The sequence below is a fragment of the Drosophila takahashii genome, chromosome 3R, assembly GCF_030179915.1.
Source record: "Drosophila takahashii strain IR98-3 E-12201 chromosome 3R, DtakHiC1v2, whole genome shotgun sequence".
NCBI lineage: Eukaryota > Metazoa > Arthropoda > Insecta > Diptera > Drosophilidae > Drosophila > Drosophila takahashii.
In genome coordinates, this window is record NC_091681.1 from 29,226,146 (window position 1) to 29,250,053 (window position 23,908).

General features: G+C 40.6%; 4 protein-coding genes across 4 annotated transcripts; 1 reads left to right on the top strand and 3 right to left on the bottom strand.

The window, feature by feature from the left end:
- Positions 1-2,509: 2,509 nt before the first annotated feature.
- cysu (Curly Su) lies at positions 2,510-23,798 on the top strand. Its single transcript, XM_017160084.3, has 10 exons — positions 2,510-2,645; positions 13,029-13,187; positions 18,538-18,620; positions 18,684-18,774; positions 21,122-21,510; positions 21,614-21,787; positions 21,859-22,789; positions 22,856-23,134; positions 23,196-23,292; positions 23,361-23,798. The coding sequence occupies exons 1-10, from the start codon at positions 2,635-2,637 to the stop codon at positions 23,406-23,408; spliced, it is 2,262 nt and encodes a 753-aa protein (XP_017015573.1). The 5' UTR covers positions 2,510-2,634; the 3' UTR covers positions 23,409-23,798.
- On the bottom strand, positions 11,067-11,683 carry LOC108069782 (vasotab-TY1). Its single transcript, XM_017160021.3, has 2 exons — positions 11,211-11,683; positions 11,067-11,149 (listed from the first exon to the last, which is right to left on the bottom strand). Exons 1-2 carry the CDS (start codon positions 11,422-11,424, stop codon positions 11,067-11,069), a joined length of 297 nt encoding a protein of 98 aa, XP_017015510.2. The 5' UTR covers positions 11,425-11,683.
- On the bottom strand, positions 13,792-14,280 carry LOC108069837 (uncharacterized). The gene is made up of 2 exons (XM_017160088.3): positions 14,048-14,280; positions 13,792-13,985 (listed from the first exon to the last, which is right to left on the bottom strand). Exons 1-2 carry the CDS (start codon positions 14,247-14,249, stop codon positions 13,816-13,818), a joined length of 372 nt encoding a protein of 123 aa, XP_017015577.3. The 5' UTR covers positions 14,250-14,280; the 3' UTR covers positions 13,792-13,815.
- On the bottom strand, positions 16,447-18,526 carry LOC108069836 (uncharacterized). The gene is made up of 5 exons (XM_017160087.3): positions 18,096-18,526; positions 17,819-18,010; positions 17,447-17,758; positions 16,952-17,081; positions 16,447-16,893 (listed from the first exon to the last, which is right to left on the bottom strand). Exons 1-5 carry the CDS (start codon positions 18,312-18,314, stop codon positions 16,808-16,810), a joined length of 939 nt encoding a protein of 312 aa, XP_017015576.2. The 5' UTR covers positions 18,315-18,526; the 3' UTR covers positions 16,447-16,807.
- Positions 23,799-23,908: the final 110 nt, after the last annotated feature.

Below are 23,908 nucleotides of genomic sequence, written 5' to 3' on the forward strand. Positions count from 1 at the left end.
CCGACTGCGTCTCAATCCGAGAGTCTAACTTAATTAAATTGGATTTTATGTGCCGGATTGGATCGGCCATTTGGGGCCCCGACGACCATGACGAGGTGAGGCTAATCAAATGGCCAAATTGTAGGCGCGCTTACCATTCGGCCACCAGTCAGCTACTCAGATAGGCAGCCAGCAGAGTAATGAGCTTTTTGTCGGCTACACGACTCTATTATGATGAACATGGCAATCGTCCAGCGATAAATATCAATTAAGACACCGTCAAATGGCTCAATGGCAGCAAGAAAAATGGTAAACTAATACCGCAGACATGCTAATGTTTTGCTCTACATTGGGGCTGTGCGTAAACAAAAATGTCACACGCCATTAAAAATTAATAGCATGTTTAAAAAGCAAAAAACCGAGTAAAAATAAATTCAAGCGAGATTAAATAGAGAAAAAAAGGAGTCAGCCGGACGACTAGAGGCAGTCAAACCGGGTTGATAATATGAAATTTCGGCATTTAATGCTCATGCGACAGCTTCAACCCCGAACAAAAATTGACTCAAATAAAAGAACAAAAACGTGGCACGAACAACTTTTCAAAAAATGCGTGGTACATTGTTAATACTGATCTTGTTATTTTTTCCCCTGCTGCTCCGGTCCAAAAATGTTGCACAATATTCGTGCGTTCATGCAAAGCAATTGTCAAATGCAACAAAGCCCAAAGCCAAAGGCCAAAAAATCGATATGGACTCGACTGTTTGCCAAAGCCAAAGATACAACAAATTTACCACAGGAAAACTCCATTCTGCGGTGCTTGGGCGAAATTAATATCGATTGCTCCGCATTTTGACGTTTTCTGGTTTACGGTTATTACCATTAAACTCCTTTGCATTACTTTATTGAATACTCCCTCCGCGTTTTGACTTATGCTGAAGGCTTGCCTGATTTGTATGTGCGGTTTGACAAATTAAATTAATTGGCTCGCACTGATATACCGCAGATTCGACGAGGCTCTAAGTGATTGGTCTGCCGAAGGTGCAGCTCGGTTTGGCAAATTGAATAAGTACGTGTAGAAAAAAGAAACGACTGCAGATTGAGATTTTATTTTTACATGGGCATTGAAGATCGCAGATAGCGGTGTAGGAGTTGTTTTGTGCCTCTAAGCCGTCACTAAATAATTACCAAGTCTTTGAAAGTGAAATGTGTGTTTACTGTGGGGAATTATTTGGTTGCACTCCGTTTAATGGACTTAAATTAAGATGTTAATGATAATTTAGAGGGAAAAAGTCGCTTTTTAAATGTAAATTTATCTAATTGTTTATTGTATCAAGAAAATACATTAATCCAGTTGTCAAAACAAATCATGAGTTCGACAACATTTTTCTAAACCTTGTCAGGCCTCGTAAATAAATTTTATTTATATTGCAATACAATTCAAGCCTTGAACTTTTGAAACTTTTTTTCTAAATATTGCAGTCGGCCGTAAATTGAATTTTGCATATTTTATTACATTTAATATAACTTAGGCAATCTATTTGCTTACCAATGACATTTTCAAATGTCATCATATAGATTGGAAGGCAAATAAAAAATGTTTCACAGCTTGAAAAAAAATTAATTTTAATAAACATTGATTACTGATTAAAATATACGATTTTTATTTTAATAAATATTCATAATCATCGCCCTTAATCCCCCATCAGGGGGGATCATTTTAAAATATAATGACTTCTTAAGCAAGATGTTAGTCTTAAAAAATTAAAAGATTTGAGAACTCTTCTCTTAAAACCTAAATGTTAATACACCTAAATTAATTACATTTATTTACTCTTAAAATCAAGAATAAGTAAAAATATTAATAAGTAAACTATAATAATGATAAATAATTACCCCAAGTGAGACACCAAAATCGAAAGACTTAAGACACGAACTGCGCTCTACCAAATCCACCACAGCAACGCTCCATTCACCTCACAACAAACCACACGCAGGGCAACTCGATTCCACTCAAACTCTCGCTCAGAAACGAGTCTTTCTCGGGGCGTCTGTGTATTTTCTGTTTTTTGCCGCTGCTGCCGCCGGCACTTGGCAGCTGATAACCGAAGTCGGCTGACTGCTATCGCTGCTCCCCAGACGCCGACGTCGACGGCGGGCCGGCTCCGTTGGTTAGCTTCTTTTTTGGCTTTTCTGTGGCAGCATCGGCTGGCGGAGCTCAGTTAATTGTTGGACACACTCCGTGGCGGTTGTGCAGCCGGAAGAAAAAAAAGAAATCGACTTTCGGGCTCTTTCGTGTGAGTGAGTGAGTGTGCAGGAAGCCAAGTGCATTGCAGAGAAGAAGTAAAAATTAGTGACAAAAGGGTGAAACGCGATAGTAAAAGCTACCCGCAGCCGTGACAAGTGCTCGATAATTGTCAGGTTCTGGCAGCAAAACGAAAGACTCAGGCAACGAACTCTGCGGTTATTAATTGAGGCCAACTTGGCGTGGGCCATCGTCTGCCATAATTGGATTAATTCACAGCTCTTGGGCTTTAAGTATTCGCTAACCAAATACAAGCAAAGGCCTGCCCATATACCACCTTATACTCAACGCATTTATAGAAGTCATTAACAACGACGGCCAACGGCCAAGTGGCAACGTGCAACGTCAACAAAATGATCTTAAGGTATGTTCGCTGGCTATTTTTTAATGAGCCGCACTCTTAGTTTTGGTACACATTTTTCCAGTTAATTTCCTGTGTGTGGCAAGTGTTCGCCTAGGCGTCTCTGAAATGTCTAGACCAAGTTGGTGACTGGTTCTAGCCATATTCCTGCTCATTTTTATGTAATTTTTACGTGTCTGACGCTGGCCGATGACAACTTTCTGTAAACATTTCTCCGACATTCCCGTTCTGTTCTTCTCTGTTCTTTTCTTTATTTTATTATTCTCTGTGTTTGTGTTAGCTGGAAAGTTCTGAGTCGCTGGCACAGAAAGTTTTCGTTCGCTATGTGCGGCATTCTTGTGATTTTCGACGAGTGATTAAACGGCATTGCGCCATATATGTGTTTTGATTATTTCATTTATATTCAGGCCAACCTCTGCACCGAGTTGGTTGGCTTTTTGCTTGTCTAACAACTTCCCATGCTAATGGCTTCCTGCCACTTTCTATCTGGCCATAGCCACGAGCCATCCCCAGCTCGTAATGATGAACAAATCAGCGCCTGGAGCAACGGAATTAATGAGCGTATAGGTCACGCTCTTGGCCATCTCAGCTTCCGACGAAAAGCCGAAAATCACACCTCCGATGCGGGCTTAAAATAGAGCTCAGCGGGAGTTTTCGGTTTCAATTTAAATAGCAATTAGGCGTAAGATAAGATATTGGGCGCCAGCTGAGGTTTTAAAAGGCGGAGAAAAACGGTTCATTATTTTTAGATCGTTAAAAATAGTTTTAAATGGCATTTTCATATTTTCATAACTTATATTTTCACATAGACATTGAATATCTATATCTATCTAACAGTTTGGTTTTTAAAACAGAAATTTATTGTTTTTTTATAACGTTTAAAGTCTATTATTTTACCATCACAAAATAATCAAACAAAAACCATTATTGGGCTTCCTCCATTAAAGATAAATTGTTTATACAATTTACATTTTTTGTCTCCTTTATTAGAGAAAAATAAAAAAACTGTTTTTTACTCACACAATTACAAATAATTAGTATTATATTTCAAATAGCAATTCAACTGCAACGTTTACATTGAAATAATGGAATTTCTAAGAAAAATTCCATTAACGGTTTTTTTCTAATATTTTTCAATACGTATGCTCTTGGAAATTTATATAAAAAATTCCATATTGAATTCCTATAAAATTACATAATACGCATTTAATCTGTCCTCTATTTAATGTTTAAAAGCTTAATTTAACAAAAGTTCAAAAAGTCCAATTATAACATTTATTTCCTCCTAAATATTTGTTTGACATTTAAATTAATCCCTGTTAAATGCAGGATCCAATTTTTAAATTAAAAATCTTGGAATTGACTTATGATTGGATTTTCGTATTTGTTATTTCTATACTTAGTGCAAGGCAATCGAGCCGGAGTTTATCCGCTTTAGACCAAGGCTAAGCCGAAGCTGGCCCTCGTTTTAATCAGGCTTAGTCGAGGCGGCGTGGGGCGTGTCCAGGTGATTTGTCATGTACCTGGGGGACATGGCCATAACTTCCCGGCGAGTTCTATCGGCTAACGGTAGTTAGCCTGCCGGCTGCTCACACCTCGATTACTTGGCCAACGTGGCCAACTGCAATAAGCATAAAAAACCCGGCTGGGTGGAACTTAGCGAGTGCCTGCTAATTGTCCGTTGTTCGCTGGGTCGCCTCGTTCGCTGATTTGTTTTTCCGAGTCCCCTGTCTTCAGGTCCCATAAAACATAGTTATGACCAAGAACCAAACAGCTCTGCCTCTTTTTTCGTAGTTTTTTGGTTTTCAGTCTTCAGCTGTTTGCCAAACGGGGTCATTAACATTTGATGCGAAGTTCAAAGCGAGTTGCACAATGCCTGTGGATGGATGTTGAACTTCACGTTCAACCAGTTGCCAGCTGAAATCGATCAGGCAGCGTTTTACTTTCTCCTTAAATGTAGAAGACCAGAAACGGAGCAACCTGTTGATTTCCTGGCTCGCAGGCCACATCTGCCTCGTGACTTGCCACCAATCCGGTCTCGAGCTCTGCGCGCAATGTTATAAAATGAAGACATAATTGGGGGGGCAGGTGAAAGAAATGAGCAAGCGAGGGGGTGGGCGGCGTTGATTGCCGCTCTCCTGGCTGAATTTGTGTCAAGGCTGCCAGCACTTTTGGCTTTCAGCTGGCTAACTGCAGCCACTCCATTTGCATGCTCGCATATAAATCAGACAATCAAGGCAGGGCGTTAGTGCCAATTTGGAAAGCGGCATGCGAAGTGCATTCAAAGATCCCAATCGCAATCGAAATCGAACTCAAATCGAAGTCGAGATCGGGACCGGGCGATAAAAAGTCGCATTGTGCTGCGTATTAATGAGGGCCAAAACCGAAGTCTGTCACAGTTCGACTTGAAATTGAACGGTGCCTGACTCATTAAAATTAAAAAAAGTATAAAAAGTATTTGTAGAGCAATAAACTATTTTTTAAAAACATTAAAAAATTTTAAAATTTTATTTTTCAGTTATTTATTTTTGGGGGGTTTCTATTTATTGAATTCGGATTTTCGAGAGATAGCCTTTCCTTATCATTTGGGTCATTAAATATTATTTAACGAGCAGGTCTTCAAGCCATAGAAATTTGACCGTGCCTATATCGATCAATTTTTTTTTCGGGGCCTTTTGTTTGTGGCCAAATGGCGGCCGCAGGCAAAATCTTTGGCGCTGGATTCGTTACATAAACCGCCTTACAAGGTTCACAAGACAAGAGGCAGCAAAAGCCATGACTTGTGGTAGCATATTGCCGTTGTTTTCCCCATTTTTGGGCAAAATGTCTGTCTGATGTGTTTGCCACAATTACTCGCACAGCGCATGCAATCCCTTGCCCCGGTGAAGAGCGGCGGAGGCATTGAAACAAATCATTCGGAGGCCTTACATTGATGGATATATGTGTATTCATCCGTTGGGTACATAATATTTTGCAACTGCTCGATTTCTTAAAGTGAATGCTGGTCAACATTCACTTTTGACTCGGAGATCTCCTTCTTTTCGGATGCTGCTGATGATGCGCCATTAATGCGCTACATTAACGTAAATTACTCAAAATCATTTCACTTTCAAAAGCCAAATTCACGTCATGCCTGCCCACAACAGCCGCCACTTGAATGGGTTTTCTATTTTCGGTATATATTTTGGTAAATTAGATTTTTTTTTATGTTGCTTTGATTTCGCGAACATCGCTGATTGATGTTATAACAAAAGAAAGCTGAACGAGCAGGGATCATGGCCGCAGAGGATGGTGGTGATGGTTTGATCGAGTGGACGGGTGCTCGAACGTGCTGCTCTTTATGAATGGACGCCAGGGGTGGGCCTCCTATTTACACTGATTTGATGATACAACTACGTGCCCGATCTGCGATCTGTTTGGGCCACTGAAAAGTGCTCGAGTTGGGTCTTTTGTTCGGGTGAAAATATTTTCTTTATTTATTTCTTTATGTGCTGACTCACAGGTCGAGAAAGTGTAGCAAATAGGCATGTCAAAATGAAACTTATTGGGCATTACTGTTAAAAGGAGAACAAAGGTAAAGAAAACTATGTTCTGCAGCATAGATCGAAAGAAAAAGTTGTTGTGCTTTGTAAGGTATTTGTTTTCATAAAAATTCATAAATGAGACAAGTCTAAAAATTGGGACAATGCAAGAAAGTGTATTTTTATTACGGAATATACAATATTTAAATACCAAAAGGCCTAATTAACATCCTGGTAGTTAATAAAAAATGTAAGGAAAAATTAAATTTTATTAGTATTCAAAATGAAATACAGTTTTTAAAATGGTTGCTGGAAACGGCAAGGTAGGGCAACTTGTGGTATTAAATTTACTTGAATTTACCGGAATTTTCACAGTTTGACTGCAGAAAAAAGATAAATAAAGTCCCCAGTTTTTAGATTAATTAAAAGCCGCCCACAAGCGTGAGAACCGAAAGTGAAAAGCTGGCTACCAAGGCGGCGCTGCCCGCTTATCAGAGAACCGACCGCAGAGATGGCTAATTGAAATGCAGGGCCTGTCGACGCAATTCGCAGCAGATCTCTCGAATGGGATCGTGAGAGCCCTGGTAACCCAAATCGCGTGCTGGCTTTGATTTGTATGTGCACTAGTCAGAAATTATGTGGCAACTGATGGCAAATTGAACAGTAACAGCAACGGTAACAGATGCAACCGCCAGTTACATATTTTGTGTATATTTTTCGGAAAAACTACGTATTTAAATAAAGCACAAGTATGCTGCATGTCGGCATTCGGTATGCTGGGCAACGCAACACTCAAAAAACAGCCGGGCTCAAGCAAACCGAACCCGAATAATCACTTGGCTTATTTGTAGGCAGGCCAAGTGGAGTGCTCATGTGTTTTTATTTCTTATATTTTGAGCTTGCAACATTCGCACTCAAATTGATGATGATGACGATGATCAAGACGATGTGCCAATTGCCAGGCATTGCCGAGCCATCGAATGCCTCCAAAGTATGAGCACAAAATTTGGTAATTGTTGCAGCTATTTTGGGGAACCTGGTGGTGGACCCAGACTGTAAGACTGCCAGGTGAAAGGTGTCTGCTGCTCACGTGGCCCACTCGCGACTCCCTGTCATTTGCTGAGGATGCTCAGACGCCGGGGAGAAGTGCACTTCAGACTCGGCTAAGAAAGTCAAGGCGGTCGGCTTCGCCGAGAGCCAACGCACAAATCAGAGTTCACAGAAAGAAAATTCTTCATTAAAATGTTGAAAATTGTACTGGCCAAATAATAATAAAAGTTATTTTCTCTTTGCTCATTGAAAATAAACTTATAATTAGTTATTAGTGGTTAAATATTTTGTTTTAAGAATGGTATATCAACTAATGATAGAAAAATCACTTTTACCTATTTAGTTATCTTTTTTCTTCGCCTGTAAACTTAATGTCAGTTGCAAAAGTGGTTTTCATTTGATTTATGCACAATCAATGGCAGGCTGCAGCCAGTTTTGCATCGAGCGTTTTCGGTCAATAAGCCTGGCATTGAACTTGTCGCTCTGGCTCAGTCCCACTGATTTTGGCTTAGCCACTGCAATTTGTATGCAATTAGCAGCGAGTTGGCCAGGTATAAATCTGCAAGGGGCGACCGCCCAATTAATAAGCTGTTAAAAGCGTCAGATTGCCGGCTTCGGTTATCAGTCAGTTTGGTGCGGAGATCAAAGCCAAATTCAGTTGGTTTTTTCGATTCGCTGGCCAGCTGCAGTAGCAGCTCGGTTACATTCTATTTGAGACCGTGCAGTCCATAAACCGCACGTTAGCCGTTTCCGATGCTATCGCGATTGCGTGCCGGTCGGGTGATATATCAAAACCCTTCACATACCGCAAATTCTGCACAGAAAAAAGGATATTAAAGAACCATTCCTCATAGGTGCAATTTACCAAAATATTGGCTTAAATTCCATTTTTACGCAACAAAATGCTCTCTAAATAATTACTCAGTGAATTTAAATAAAATCGTATGTATAATTTAAAAAATGTTTATAAAAAATCCTGAAAATGTTTTAAAGCTTACATATTTATGGGTACTTTTTTCTCCGTGTAGCTGTGGGAGCTCTAATAGATTTTCTCGCGGCGATAGGATCGCGAACGTTTTGTGGGTCAGAGAGCGAATTAAGGCAGCTATGGCCCGCTTATCGTTCCTTGTACAGTGTGCCATCGAATCTGCATTGCCAATTTATGGCACAATAAAGTATCGAAGGCGACACTAATGCCACATAAATGTGCGTCATGTTGCAATTGCTCTGCCGTTAATCAAGTATGCGCCATGTGTGCCCCATCGATTCGCTGTGTTTCGCACAGTTTTTTATATTTTTTTCCCAAGTTGCCTGCGAAATGCCAGGCGGATGTGAAGACATTGGACATCAACGCTACCTGTCTGGCCAGAATCAATTAAGCAATTGGCCAGAGCAAAGCGTTGAGCAAATCTAAGCAAAGTGCAACAATTAAAACAGCATGGCCTGGCATTAGCAATCGGGCCCAGAAACGAGATCCACTCAGCATGAGTTAGGCGAGCGGATAGATGGAAGTGCAATAGCATACCGCTGTATTTGCACATCGCTGATTGCCGGCACTCGACTCGTGGCGATCGAGTGGCTTTAGCTTGGCTTTATTCAAATGCGGTTGCCGTATTGGTTAGTTAAAGTCAAATGATAAATGATCGCTAATGAAAGGTTTAGAGTTTCAGGCTCACCGCTCTTAAGAGTTATAAATGCAGAAGTGAGGTCAGCAAATATGTGCTCTATTTTTCGACCAGACAATATTTAATTATTTTAATTTTTCAATGCACTCAAAACTCATTAATTAATAAAAAATTACTACAATTAAGTTATTCGAGTTAAAAATCAAATTTAAATGTTACAATGGAAGTTTGAGTTATAATATTCATCACAAGTCTTACCCACTTATCACAATGTTATCCAAAGTTTGTGAGTAAAACTGTGTGAAGTTATAGTAGGGGCCTTGCCATAAACCTCGATTGGCAGATACAAAAAATGCAACCAACACCTCTGTGAAAACTTTAAGATGTTGGAGGCAATAAAATGCTATCTCTCATATTTTCGCTTCGCCACACTTAATCACTATCAACGAAAGCGACTGTCGTCGCATATGAAAACCAGTAAACAACTTTAAGATAAACTTAAGACATCTTAAGCATTTTCAGATCTCTGTCATATTTTCATTTGACTATACTTTATCACTATCAATGGAAATGCTGCGAACATAAATTATGATTTTCTCTGTGCATTACAAAAGTAATTTCCACACATTTACATGACATCAAAAACTAACCAAGACGGGGCAATTTACATATAAGACAAAATACAACAATATGAGAGATGTGGCAAGCTGCAAACAAAGAGAGATCCCAACAAAAAGTCCTATGCACTTGGTACGCCCCTTTTCGGGGGCCCTGCTCCCAGGTATTCAGTTGCCTGAGCCAAGATGACATAAGTGGCATCAGAGCGAACCCCGCGATACAATCGGCAGCTCTCCACAAAGTCTAACAATGCATCGGGCAATTAACGTAGCGCTGGCTTCGGAAAAAATATATTATTAGCAAATGTCAACTTTTGGATGCGCTTTAAAATATGCACACATGTGGCAGGGATCGTCCTATATGGCGACCATAATTGGGCAACTGCGCCCGTTCTTTGTTTGGCACTACACATAAAATAAGTATTCAAGTAGTTTATTGCTAAACAAATTTATTAAAAATTATTTGTTAAAATGTTTAATATATTTAAAAGAAATATTTGTACCTACATTTTTAAAATTAGTTAAACGTTTGTTTAGCACTGAATAACAATAGATTTACTATTACAGAATGTGGAAACTTTTAAATAATATTGGCAGTAAAATTAAATAATTTTGAAGTTTTGAATTGAAATTAATAAGTTCCATATTACGATTTACCATACATTTTTCGTGATATAATAACCTAAAATATTAAATACAATTATATAAAAATTATTTATTATATTATATAGTTTTTTGCAATATAGTTAGTTGGGAGTTCCAGTCCCCCGAAAAAGGTCGAATTTTCCGCGATATGTGTGTCATCCGAAAGAAACCGACTGCTGTGACCAAGTGCCTTAGATAAGCCAGAGCTGCGATTTATGTAAAAGTCGTTTGGCCAGCAATCGACGAGCCGAAATTAATTGACTCTTGCGGGCAGGTGTAAAGATTGCATATGCATGCGAGTGTGCATAAATTGCAGATATGTGCCTATAGTGGTGGCATGGCTTTTGGCCGGTTGGCAGGTTGGCCAGAAGGACGTTGCGTGCTGGCCTTTCACAAAAGCTGTCACCCCAAAGGCGAGCAACAATTAATTGACTTTACGCAGTGGCCTGCAACTCTGATCTGCATCAGGGGTCCGGCAATTAAATCTGCAAAAAGCCAAAAGCACACACTGCCCCCTTGTGGCACGCGTATTTGCCTAGGCGTGGCATGTCGGCCAACTAAAGTACTCACAATCTGTGTGGGCGAGTGCGTTTTGTTTGCATTCTAATTGCCCTGTCATGATGGCTAATGAACTAGGCGCTCCGTTCAAAAGCGTTCAAAAACACGCTCCACACACGGATTCGAAATATTTTAAGGGCAGCCTTGAACCAAATTCACTGTTGTGCGAAAACCGAAATGAAAGCCACTCGCTGGTAACCAGACTTAATAATCATTTAACTCAGTTAAAGCGAGAAGCGTAAAGAGTTGCAAATCGTGTGAGCTGTAAACCAAAAATTATGACCGCACATTGGTCAAGAGTGTGCAAGTCTTCTGTTTATTTGCGGAGCCTGTGATTAATCAAAGTCAGATGTAATATGAGCGGGAAAAGTTTGGGTTTATTATAGGCACAAAGGTCTCCAAGGGGTTTCAAATTTCTGCTGACCTTCGGAGCTCATCGCAATCGGGAGTTTGACTCCTGCACTTGCGCCTCTCGTCGACGACAACCCAATCTGTTTTATAAATATTCATAGTTAGTAAACCATATTTATTATTTACTAAAATGTAACTTACTTTGATTCGTTCTGCATCTTTGATTGTCAAAAGCGCACTTATTGGAGAAAGTGCAACGACTCACAATGGGACGTATGATACCCCTTCGCCATTCGGCACAAATAGGCCTATAATCCCTTGTACAAGGTCGTGGGCACCTGACACCGCCTTCATCAGCCTGTGTCAAAGCCAATAGTCCCAGGGATATTATCAAAAATATGAAAACACACTTCATGTTGTACAACGAAAAGTTCTGGTCTCCGAATGATCAAAATACCCCATGAAAATATTCTTTTTATACGCAAGAACGAATAATAAACAGATGTTTAATTCACTAATCACAAAATGCAGGCAGGTGCACTAAAATCTTTTCATCCGGAGAGCGGAGTTCAGTAAACCCTTGTAATGGGATACACTTAAAAGGCATCTCACTCGACTTGGTCAGCGAAAACGAAAGACCAAACTGTCAAACGAAAAGTGAAAGGACTTAAGTGCGTTATTGTTTCCCCTGGCGATTATATAAGCAACACTGATAGCCAGGGAGCTGTGCCCTTCGTCAAAATGAGACCCTCGATAGATGGCAAATGAAAATCCAAGCACTTTCACTATTTATTGCTGAGTGTATCGTCAGCTTTTACAACCTTAGGTACTTATTATCAACAATCATCGGCGATTTTAGGAAAATTGCAAAGTACTGTAAGCTTTTCTACAAATTAAATATAAAATTAGCATGGACTTCATTCAAGATTTACGGAGACAAATTTCCATTCAAATACGATTAACGATAATTTTTTGTATACTTTTTACCAATATTTATTAATTTATATTAAAAGTACAGACTTCATCTTATTTCGAATGTTTTCTAATCTCTATTAAAATCATACAATTAATTCTAAGTTCGGTGGTCAAACAAGTTATAAAGTTCAGTTACTCAAGGTGATCTCAATAAATGAAGTAATTAATTGTTTTCAAAATTATAATTAACCAATTCCAGTTACTTCAATCTTAATATGTTAAAGGGTATTTGAGGCAAACCTTGTTTTTTCGGTTATATAAGAAAAAGGGGCATGGCGTTCCTATACTTTATACTTTCACTGTTAGCCGAAGGCAGTAATAACAATAGCAATCAATATCAATACTTATCAAGAGCCGTTAACAATGGCCCGAAAAAGTGGGATTTTTTTTGTTTTTGGCTTTCGCTTTGTGCGAGGCGACAAAAGCTAACAGCGATTAACACGCGCTGCAAGTCATAAATCCGAGCGCATTAAAGCCGCGAAATAAAAGCAAGGTTGCCAGATGTCAGATGTCGAATTCCCCACCCGCCCCTCTGCTGACAGATAAAGAAACGCCCCGAACAATGGCGAGTCCGAAAAACAATATGCAACTTGGCATATGGGTTCCAAAGACTGCCGATCGACAGACAGCTGCAACCTACAGTTAATGTGGAATTTGCATATGAGAAAATGTCTGATATTTATTAAGACATGGAGGTTCTAGAAATTTAGGTTATTTTAATAAGCTAAAAGTATGCTCTGAAATATTTAACTTTAGATTGTAAAATTCTCTAAAAACAATCTTCAAGAATTTTTTAAAAAAGTTTATACAGTAATAACACAAAAATTTGTAACATAAGTTTGAGTTCTACATAAATCTTTTTTCAGTGATAAATTACGGTTTAGTCTGAGCAAATTTTACTTTACATACCAGTCGACTGGCGAACTGATTAATGCTTTTCGGCCGTAGGCGTGTTTCTATTTGTCAAAGGGGCGTGCCTTCTTTTCGGCATGTTTGCCAGCATAACGTGTTAATTTGCCTACTTTTGCTCATGTTTCTTTGCAGAATACTTCTACTGTCCCTGGTGGCGGCGGCGCAGGCGCAGTACCATCAGTTTGGCGAGCAGCTCCAGACGGCCCACGGATCCGATTGTGCACTTCTGCTGGCCGGACCCGGTCGCTCCTCCGTCTACGACTACAACGTGAATCTATTCCGCGGCACTTTGTGAGTACAAATAGAAACTGTGTATCTAGTCTTCCGTTGCAGAAAAAGTGGCTCGGTGGCATTCTGGGTTATGTTTGAGGCACAAATATTTGAACGTTGACATCGAAACGTAGTGTAGAAAAAAAATGCACACAAAATAAAAAAAAAAGGAAATTTTTTTGAAAAGACTTTAAAGTTTTACGTTTTTTAAAAATAAATTGAAAAAGTGTAGAATTGTTTGCAAAAAAATAAATAAAATATTATATTTTTTTCCACTTTTTATTGAAACTTTTTCGCAGTGCTTGGCTGCCCGACTGACACCCATAAATCTTGGTTTGTGCTGTTTCAGCTTGTTTGAGCGGTGGCAACATGGCTCTACACCTACGACAACACAGCACACGAGCTTTGAGCCAATCATTAGCAGCACAAACAGCAGCGGCAATCATTCGGCAACCGCCTTTTGACGTTGACGTTTCCAAGTTGCAGTGCCTAGGGATAGATATTCCCATACTACCCAGATACATATATATGTGTAGTTTTTGGCGGGGGCCCGCTGTGCGAGGCGATTGCATCTGTTGCTAAACACGAGTGGCTAAGTTAGTGGTAACATTTGACAGACGACGTCTTCATTGTAGCTTAATAGGAATTCCTAAGCTTTTAATAATTTATTCAATTTTCTTTGGTTTTTTTTTTCGTTCTCAGCAACAACTTTCTTTCCCTTTCGCAAAAATATATCCTTTTCCTTGCGCAAAAAATTGGCGATCTCTTCGCAGCTTCCAACGGGCCACTGACAGGGCTGATTGCTCTCCATTTCCCAATCTGAAATGATTTATTAAATTTAGAAAAAATAATTATTATTATTATTTCTATCCCCAACTCACCCAGTTTGCTGTTGCAAAGATACAATTTAAGGGTACATTCATTGGGAAAGGTACAAGTGCTGGGAGAAGCACCTCCGATTCTGGAAGCACACACCGGCATATAGTCCGAGTCACAAACTTTGGGGCACTTGGACTTGTCCACCACCCTCCTGAGATCCACAACGGATACTGCTACCAGTAGTATAATTACCAAAGATCTCATGGTGTTTGCTGGCACTTCAATGTTAAGTTTTTCGTAAATCCCACCGCGTTTTATACTCCGAAGAGGGTGTTGGAAAACAGACCTATTGGCGAAAAACATATGGCTCGGAAAATGGGTTCTCAGGTGTGATGATGGCTTCTTACGTTTCACTCGCTGTCACGGCGACTCGTTAACGGCAATCAGCAAATGGTTTTTGGCCTCGAATCGGCGACGACAGGCTTTTTGGCTCAGCGTCATGTGATGCAGACGGACGCATCATGAAGTCACCTGACAGACCGGCGCGATTTATTAGTAAACGAAAAAAATCAAAACCGCACGACAAAAAGCCGCAAACAAAAATAGCAAGGCAACACAACAGCGGCAACCCAAAACAAATGGCATTGCAACACTTGCAGATGCCAAAGGAAAAATAAAACTAAAAATAAAGAGAAAAAATACTTAAGTAAAATAAAAACACCTGAGCTGCCGTGGGGCTGCAGCAGCCATTGATGGCAAACTTTTGTCTCGAGATGATTTCGAAAAGTGACTTTGAAACGCTGCCAACACACAATGCCTCCTGAACTGAACTTCAGTCTGCACAGGGAGAAATCATTATGTCAACCAAATGATACTTAAATAAATATTTGGTGCAATTTGGTAAGAACAAATTCTTGGGCCAAGTTTTTGTTTACCGTGCTGCACTTATGCCAGCAGATAGATGTACATATTTTAAATGTCACACGATCCAGATAGAGATTGCAAATTGTTCAATTGCTCGATTGTCTTCGAGTGCTGGGGGTCACTGCGAAGTGGAGCTAATTTTTGGGGTCGCCGGGCAGCGAAAACGTGAGCCTTGCCAATCGGGCCAAGTCGTTATCGCTGACTTTGGCCTGGCTATTGAACCTGGCTGACCAGAGTCAGTTGGGAAAAATGCAGAAAAATTGGCCGCAACAACCTACTTAAAAGTTAAATACAGGTTTCGGCCGGGGCCACTTTCGTTGCGGCCTCTGCTCCGTCTGCCGAAAGTCTGCAATTGTATCTGTATCTCCATCTGCATCGGTTTTTGTTTCTGCACAACCGTCATCGCTGTCTGCGTAAGCGAAGTAGCTCCCCAGAGTCTCTCTCAAATAGAAAAAAATAAATGAAAAAAAAGATTGTAAAAGGCCGCATAGATAAATGATATTTGAATATTTTGCACGGCGAGTTTACGACACGCTTTTGCAATTATTCACAATATTACGCATACGCCGCGTGCGCCGAACCGCTGCAACTCAATACCGATCAGGAAGTGTTGGCGTTTCGCAGCCGCGCACCTGCGATCGCCGGGCCGGGATTCATAACATTAGTTTTTACTTTACAATCAGGATAACAAGTACAAGTCCGTGTCTGGGGCGGGACGAGTTGGATCGAAAGGAGTGGAGTGGATGCGATTCCATTCGATTGGATTGGACCCAAAGTGGCTTGCAGCAAGAGACGCAGTGCGTGCCGCATGCAAGCCACTTTCTAGTTGGCCCAAAACTCTGGCTATGCGCACATTGAACTTACCCGAGTCCCGTAAATTTTGTGCGAGAGTGCTCTCGACTGGCTTTTTTGGCTGGCTAAAATTAACAGGCAGACCAGTTAAGTGCCAGACATTGCCATTTTCGATTTCAATTTGACAAATTTGCCCAAGAAATATGTATGAACATTTTAAACTTGCCAAAGGCGGCATATAGGTGCTCTCTAAAAGTAATAAAAATACTTATAAAGTAAAATTAATAAATTACATAATAATTAATTAAAACACAAAATTAAATGGAAGTGCTAATTGAAGTTTCTTGTTCATATTTAAAATTTTTGAAGGATCCTTTCTTAATTTTAAGGTGTTTTATATTTCGTGGTGAATTTAGCAAATAACAAAAAAAAATTACAAATAAATTGTAGATTTGCTAGAACTTATTTAAATTATTTAGGAAAAAATTCCTTTTATTATAGCTTTGTATATTTTAACCTAAGCTACAGTTGAAGCCCCTCAAAAATGACCCAGTTAAATGCCTAAATAGATTTAAAGCGGAAAATTTAAAGCTATGGAAAATTACCCAGTGACAGGGTAAAAACACGGCAAGTTCGTGAAAAATGTTGCTTTTAGCCGAAATGGTTTTGCATTGCGTGTGCTCGCAATGTCTCCTCCGCCAGTTGCTGTGCATTTTGTGGGCATATTTTCTGAATCCGCTGCTGCTGATGCAGTTGCTCCAGCTGTTGTTGTAATTACTTAATACTTACGCATTGTTAACACGCATCGTTGTCGCCTGACACGCGTTTTACATGTCGCACCATTCGAGGAAGTGGCTGTGGCCCCCATTTTTGGTTAGATTTTCCCGGGCTGCGAAGCCCCAGCTGCCCGACATAAGAAATTTGCGTGTTTTTGGCATTTAATTAACAAACCGGCTGGCTAAAGCAGAGTAATATGGCAATGTTAAAGTTAAGTTTGTTACTGTAACAGTAACAGTTGGCCATATTTGTCCGCTGGCCAAGCTGAATGGAGACGTCGAGGCAGCCATTTCCTGTCACGAGGAAAAACCGCCGGCAGCCGGTTAACTTTAGTCGTACTCAGCTCCAATGGTCAGACTGATGGCTCCCGGCTGCACAAAGGTCTGGTGGTACCATTTGTTCGTGTCCAGCACAACTGGGAAGATATACGTTAGTAGTATGCATTTTAGGGATTATTTCGAGCAGCTCCTCACTTATGTCGCCCTGCTGGACCACCACATCGAATCGCTGGCACTGCAGGTAGCACTCGGGAGGCGGGACCAGTAGCCACCGCTTGCTGCCCGCCAGCTGAGCCTGCCACGATGGCAATCTCACATTGTCAATCTGCAAGACAGTTCGGACAAATATCAGAAAAATTATGCAAATACACGTATTTACTAGTTTCCTAACACATCGCGTTTTTAAATTTCTCAATTTAAGACGGCACTTCAAATGGCATTAAAAATACTGTTGGCAGATCTGTACAAATCTTTAATTGACTTCAAAATAGAATGCATATTATTACATTCAAATAAACAATTTAAAATCATATTCTTACTCTTAGTTAACGGTTTAGAAATAAATATTTTTTACGGTTTTTGTTAATTACCTAATTAGTTTAGAATGGAAGTCCACTTGAAGACCATGATTTATTGCCTTTAATTTTTGGATTGTATTCACATTCACGTGATTTATTTCTTGAAACTTACATGCATTTGTGCCCCCAATCCAGATGTGCCAATGAAAAACCAATCGACAGCATTATTTTCAGAACTCTCCGGTAGAAAATAGGGTCTTCCATAGTGCCGCCGGAATTCCTCAGCGGTTTCCGCATGACAATTGCTCCAACCAAAGTACCATGGCTGTTCTCCTGGCCTAAGCTCAACCCGATCATCGGGCATGTCCAAAGCCTCGTAGATATCAAAGAAGCCTGTTTTATAAGGCAGAAACTGACACTCCCTTATGTGTTGCTTTTGCTTGGCCCTGGCATAAACGTCGCGAAAATACCAATAGTTGAATAGCTAAAGTGTGCATTGGATGTATGTTTCAGTTGTTTTCTTTAAATTTTTGGGAAAATTTACCGAAATTGCGGTCCAATTTTTGGTGGCATCACTAACAATAACTGGGGCTGCGCTATAGGCGAAGTTCTTCTCAAACTCCTGTGGGCTAACATTTTCAAGACGCGGTACACTTTTAATATTCGCACAAAAATCACAACTTTCAGGCGGTCGAAGGGCGTAACGCAGGGGGCGTGGCAAAGAAAGAGTACAATTCTAATAAAAAAAAAAAAATTATAGAAAAAACAATATTGTTCGTTTATAAGCTTTTATTCTTTTTGATAATAATATGCAGCCATACCTTTCCTTGCATTTCCTCATAGTAGAATTTTACACAGAATAAAATTAAAATGCTAAGAAATACTATTTTTATCCACTTTATCATTTTTGCACTGAATAAGAAACCTTTGCATATTTTTGGTAAAGCGTCCTGAAGTGTCCCATTAAAATAATATGGTTTATGGACATCCAATATCTGCTTTAGTCTACTGCGACTCTGCTCTAAGTTTCCTTGCTTCATCCTGACGATGTTCCTTTGGCCAAGTTAAGTTCTATACTGAATTGGAAACTTGGCTTTGTTCTTTCAACGTGGCTTTTTACGCGATGGCCCGGCAATAATTTTATTATCTGTTAGTGCGCAGGCTTCCTCGAAAGCGTAAGTGGGTTGTGTGGTTAGCATGTGATAAGGGACAAATTGCCTGTTATTGTCAATTTAAACCACTTTCACATCGATTTACTTACAGGAACCCTTACAACAATGGACCCGGAACTTGCATCACTTACGATGCCATCAATGCGGCCTACTTGGATGCACGCAAGCGTATTCGTAAGTTAATCTTCTTAAAAATAAAAAAAAAATATTTAAAATTCACACATGCGTATTTTGCAGATGTGGCTCAGCCAAAGTCTGACTGGAAGCCCGAGGAATTGGCCACCGTGGGCGAACTGCTGCTCGACATTTCCATTCAATTGGCCCGAACGTAAGTAATCAGCGCTAAACGCATTTGAAAGTTGCCCTGGCACGCCCACGATCTCCATCTCCCTCGGCGCTAATAACGATTGCCAAATCACGCATGACAAGGCAGTTAAGTCGTGCACCACAGCACCACCGATAACTGCACCACTGAACCACTGAAAAGACCGCCTGCAGTCATCAAATATGCATGAGTCTTTTCTTGCCTCCAAGGTTCTACGCTCGCCACAAATCGGAACTCAAACTCGAATTCATCAGCACAGAAACAAAAAAGTTGCATTTGTTGGTCGATATATATTTGAAAAGTATATCACATAGAAGGGAATATATTATTATTATCTAAATTTACATTTCCCAAAAATTAAAGTTAACTTAAATTACAGGATGTTCTAGGAATAAAAGTAGATAATAAATAACTAAATTCAATGACAGGCATTAGGTGATTTAAAAAAAATATCTTCATTTGCATTTCATTAAAAAAAATTGTATTTTTTAATTCATTAAAAAAACGTAATACTCGATAAACCGCTAGGATGAAACACACTTCGGATCTTTTGATCTATTTCTTTCTGTGTGCGCCAGTTCTTTTTTGAAAGTTCGGCACATGCAAATGCTAATTGTCTGAGGTTTTTGACTGATGGCCAGTGGCTGACAGCCAAAGAAGTGCATTCGAGAGCTCGTCGAAGCCTTCTTCCCAACTGGCGCAACCGCATTTTTGCCAAACAAAAAATATTTGCAGCTATTTGCGAAGCTCGCAGCGCAGATGTAAACAAACGGGGATTATGCAATGGACCGCTTCGCAAACAGCCAGTAAGCCAGTAAGCAGTGAGCCAGTAAGCCAGTGAGAGTGCGCGTGACTGTCTTGCCCCTCGAAAAGAAGCTGCGGAAGATGCCGCACAGCATTTCCAGTTTGGTTTTTCCTTTTTCTGCCATGTGATCAGTTGGCCAACGATTGGCCCCTGCAGCGCACTCAACGGCTGCACAGGAAAAAATATATATCACCAAATGGGTCATAAATGTAGACATTTTTGCTACCTAAAAGTGGGCTAATTAAAAAAATGATTGAATTGATAATTTTAGTAGCAGTTTTATAAAACTTATTTACTAGTGAAAATATTTTTCCTATACTTATTACAAAAGTTAAAATAAATTTCCGGGACTTAAAACGTTAAATATAATTATATATCTCAGCGCAGAGACAATCTGCGCATTATATTTGCGTTTACCATTTTTATGGCCAATTTAGGTTTTAATTTTTTGTGTCTTTGGGGAGTGGAATCTGGGTAAGCGGGTTGGCGAGTCAGTTGGCCACAATTTGGGAGTCTCGGGGAGCCTTTGCTCATCATCGTCATCACCTCCCCATGTGCGACTTTCACTCAGCCCGCCGTCTAAGCCGATATTCGGACCAGGGGGGGCAGCATCTTCAACTGTTGCACCTGCAACATCTGAATTGCCGTTGTATAATCTCTTGATTGTGGCTAATAACATGTTGTAAACGGCCAATTCGGCGGCTGCCTGGCTTTATGGCATTCTATGAAAACAATGGGGCGACTTTAAGCAGCGAATGGCTCATGTAAATCAATGATGAGCGATTGAAAGATATCGCATTTGGAGATCTTCTCCCTGCACACTTCTGGTACTTCTGGTACTTTCACGTGCTGCGACCCTGCAACCTCGGCGAGTAAATTGCCGACCCAATTGACTGTGAAGCTTTACAGTTTTTCACTTCCCATCTTCACACAATAGCCAGCCGGACGCAGTTTCCCTTTGGCTTTTCTCGCTTTCTCATGCACTCGAGGAAGAGTTGATGTCGGTCCCTTTGGCGATTTATGTGCCGGTACACACAACTTCCTCCGCCGACTAAATACCAGTTTGTCAGCACTGAAGTCTCGCACAGAAATCGAGAAAATAATAATCAGGTACCGATTGAAAGCATAAAAATTTGCCACTGTCAACGTCAGGCATCAACATCAATATCTGTCGACCGGGCCAAAAGCGCGTTAATTGCGGTCCGCTTGCTAACTGGGCTAATACGTTACTTTTGCAATTTTCCAATAAAAATCTGAAGACTACACGGGGAAAAAAATAAAGTATGTAGAATTACATATTAGTGTTTTAATGTTTATTTAAAATGTTTCAAATCACTTATTAAAATGTGTAGGTATATAATTTTTTTTATTACATATATTTTTAAAGCTAATTACCTCATTATTTTTATTAAAGTGTTAATTTTTTATGATCAAAAAGTTGGCGGCAGGAAAGAGCCAAGTTCAGCGATATCCGCAGTTGCGTTAAGATGAAGTGATAATTACGTTTGACTGGCGACTAAATTCCATTTATAATTACTTTTTCAGATATGGCTTATCGTATGAAGAAATCGAGAAGGGACTGCCCACGATCGATACCTCGAAGACCCTGATCCGTGAGGTGTGTCCACCGTTCTTTGCCGGAGTTGAGTGTCGCCCGGGAAAGTACCGGCGATTCGATGGTCTCTGCAACAACATCGAGCATCCCACCTGGGGGGCAGCAAATGCTCCATTCCAGCGCCTGATTGGCCCACTATATTCGGACGGAATCAACGCTCCCAGGATCTCGGTGACTGGACGGGATCTGCCCTTCTCCCGAGTGGTTTCACGCACCATGCATCCCGACGATGGCTTCCACGATCATGCGGGCACTGTGATGGTCATCGCCTGGGGTCAGTTCATGGATCACGACTTTACGCTCACGGGAACGCCACTGGGTAAGTTATATGGTTTTAAAAAGGAAAAGATTAACCATCTCTTCTGAACGAAATCTAAACCTGAGGACTTTATAATCTAAATTTTAATCTTATTGTATTGCAGATCCCATTAACCGCAATGACCCCGAGGAGTGCTGCAAGCGACCTTTGCATCTGAAGCACCCGTACTGCAATGAGATCCGCATTCCCGATGATGACTACTTCTACCGTCTGTTTAATGTCAAGTGCATTGATTTCGTGCGCGGCTTCCCTTCACCTCGTCCGGGCTGCAAATTAGGTGGGTTTTGCTATGGTTAAGCTAGGAAAGACTAACTTTAACTATTTCTATTATTTATATTTATTTCAAAGGATCCCGTCAGCAGTTCAACACCTTGACAGGTGTCATCGATGCCAATACCGTTTATGGCGTGAAGGAAGCCTTTGCCCGCAAGCTGAGAACTGGCTACGGTGGATTGATGCGCATGAATCCGGTGTTCCAGGAGTACGGGTTGAAGGATCTGCTGCCCCTCAAGTTGGACATTCCCGATGAGGGCTGCACGCGACCCAATAAAAGCATGTACTGTTTCGAGGGCGGTGAGATCCGTGTTAATGAGCAACTGGTGCTCACCTGTATGCACACCTTGATGGCCCGCGAACACAATCGACTGGCTACCGGATTATCGCAGATCAACAAGCACTGGGACGATGAGACCCTCTTCCAGGAATCCAGACGCATCAATATCGCCATAGTTCAGCACGTCACCTTCAACGAATTTCTGCCCATTTTACTGGGCAAGGAAGTGATGGAAAAGTTCGGTTTGGTTCTGCAGAAGGACGGCTACTGGGATGGCTACGATCCCACAGTAAATCCCGGCATCATTGACTCCTTTGCCGGAGCAGCCTTCCGTTTTGGCCACTCCCTGCTGCCAACAGCCGTGGAGCGCTGGTCCAAGGCCCACAAATTTATTGCCTCCAAGCGTCTGTCGGATCTGATCAGGCGACCTTACGATCTGTACCGCGCTGGAGTCCTGGATGAGTACTTCATGGGCCTGATGAACCAGGTGGCCCAGGCCATGGACGACTCGATCACCCAGGAGGTCACCAATCATCTGTTCAAGAAGGAGGGCGCCCGGTTCGGAATGGATCTGGTGTCCTTTAATATGCAGCGCGGTCGGGAGTTTGGCATTCCCGGCTACATGGAGTTCAGGAAGTTCTGCGGTCTGCCCACCTCTAACACTTGGGACGAGATGTACGGTTCCATGCCCAATGAGACGGTTCTGCGATATGGCAGCATCTTTGAGTAGGTTTAAAGATGAGATAATGACTTTAAGGAAGCGTCTAATAATATTATTCTAACATTTTATAGACACCCTGCTGATATCGATCTTTGGTCTGGCGGCGTCTCTGAAAAATCCCTGCCCGGTTCGATGTTGGGACCGACTTTTGCCTGCGTTATCGCCACCCAAATGAGTTATCTGCGCCGTGGAGATCGTTTCTGGTATGAGCTGCCCAACCAGCCCTCATCATTCACACCCGAGCAACTGCAGGAGATCCGCAAGGCGAAGCTATCCCGTTTGATCTGCGACAACACCGACTTGATTGATACTGTACAGATTTATCCTATGGTCTTGCCGGATCATGAAATGTAAGTATTAATTATAAGGCTTTTATTTAAATATCAAATATTAAAAATTAAATACTTTTAGTAACCCCCGTGTGCCCTGCAAGAGCGGTATTATACCATCAATTGATCTGACTAAGTGGGCGGACTTTGGCGGTCATGGCGTAGACCCCTCTCTCTATGTAAGTTAATAATCTAGAGATCAAGCTATAAAATATTTCATATATATTTTTTTTATATAATTTTTTAGAACTACATCAATGAAATACCCGACACGCTGCTGAACTTTAGGAAGTAACTGCCATTTGTGTTTCCCACGTTTTGTTTAACAATCTCGATTCATTTTTTGGACTCCATATCTTTATCTTCAGTCCTCTATAGTTCTACATCCTTCCTCTTTTCACTGCTTAGTCTCTTTACTAGTCTTTGCTCACCATCCGCATTTCTATAGCCAGTCAGTAGTTTTGACACTGCCATTCTTCTTCAGAGCTCTTTCCAGCATTTCCATGCATGAACCACACATTCTCTGTATATATTATTATTAAATAGCAGAAATAGAGCCTTTAAGTTAAAGCATATCGAAGCAATCAGAAACAACGATAAAGAAAACATAAATCATTTTTAAAATATATCTCGATGTAAGTTTTTGTATATGCAAGTATTTTTTAAATAAAATTTAAAAACAATATTTGTTCAATTTGTTGGCGTTTTTGGTGATGATGCTTAAAAAATGGTAAGTTTTAGAATATTAGCTAAATATTTGTAAACTATTTCTAAGACCTGAATGTATGAAAACAT

What these genes read in the sequence shown, in the direction of transcription:
- cysu (XM_017160084.3), top strand. An exon ending in AATCTATTCCGCGGCACTTT is followed by an intron (nt 13,188 to 18,537) that starts GTGAGTACAAAT and finishes ATTTACTTACAG; the next exon opens with GAACCCTTACAACAATGGAC. An exon ending in GTCTTGCCGGATCATGAAAT is followed by an intron (nt 23,135 to 23,195) that starts GTAAGTATTAAT and finishes AAATACTTTTAG; the next exon opens with TAACCCCCGTGTGCCCTGCA.
- LOC108069782 (XM_017160021.3), bottom strand. Translation starts at nt 11,424, where the DNA reads ATGAAGTGTGTTTTCATATTTTTGATAATATCCCTGGGACTATTGGCT. An exon ending in AAGATGCAGAACGAATCAAA is followed by an intron (nt 11,150 to 11,210) that starts GTAAGTTACATT and finishes TTTATAAAACAG; the next exon opens with ATTGGGTTGTCGTCGACGAG.
- LOC108069837 (XM_017160088.3), bottom strand. Translation starts at nt 14,249, where the DNA reads ATGAGATCTTTGGTAATTATACTACTGGTAGCAGTATCCGTTGTGGAT. An exon ending in TCTTTGCAACAGCAAACTGG is followed by an intron (nt 13,986 to 14,047) that starts GTGAGTTGGGGA and finishes AAATCATTTCAG; the next exon opens with ATTGGGAAATGGAGAGCAAT.
- LOC108069836 (XM_017160087.3), bottom strand. Translation starts at nt 18,314, where the DNA reads ATGAAGCAAGGAAACTTAGAGCAGAGTCGCAGTAGACTAAAGCAGATA. An exon ending in ATGAGGAAATGCAAGGAAAG is followed by an intron (nt 18,011 to 18,095) that starts GTATGGCTGCAT and finishes TTTTTTTATTAG; the next exon opens with AATTGTACTCTTTCTTTGCC. An exon ending in AAAATTGGACCGCAATTTCG is followed by an intron (nt 17,759 to 17,818) that starts GTAAATTTTCCC and finishes TGCACACTTTAG; the next exon opens with CTATTCAACTATTGGTATTT.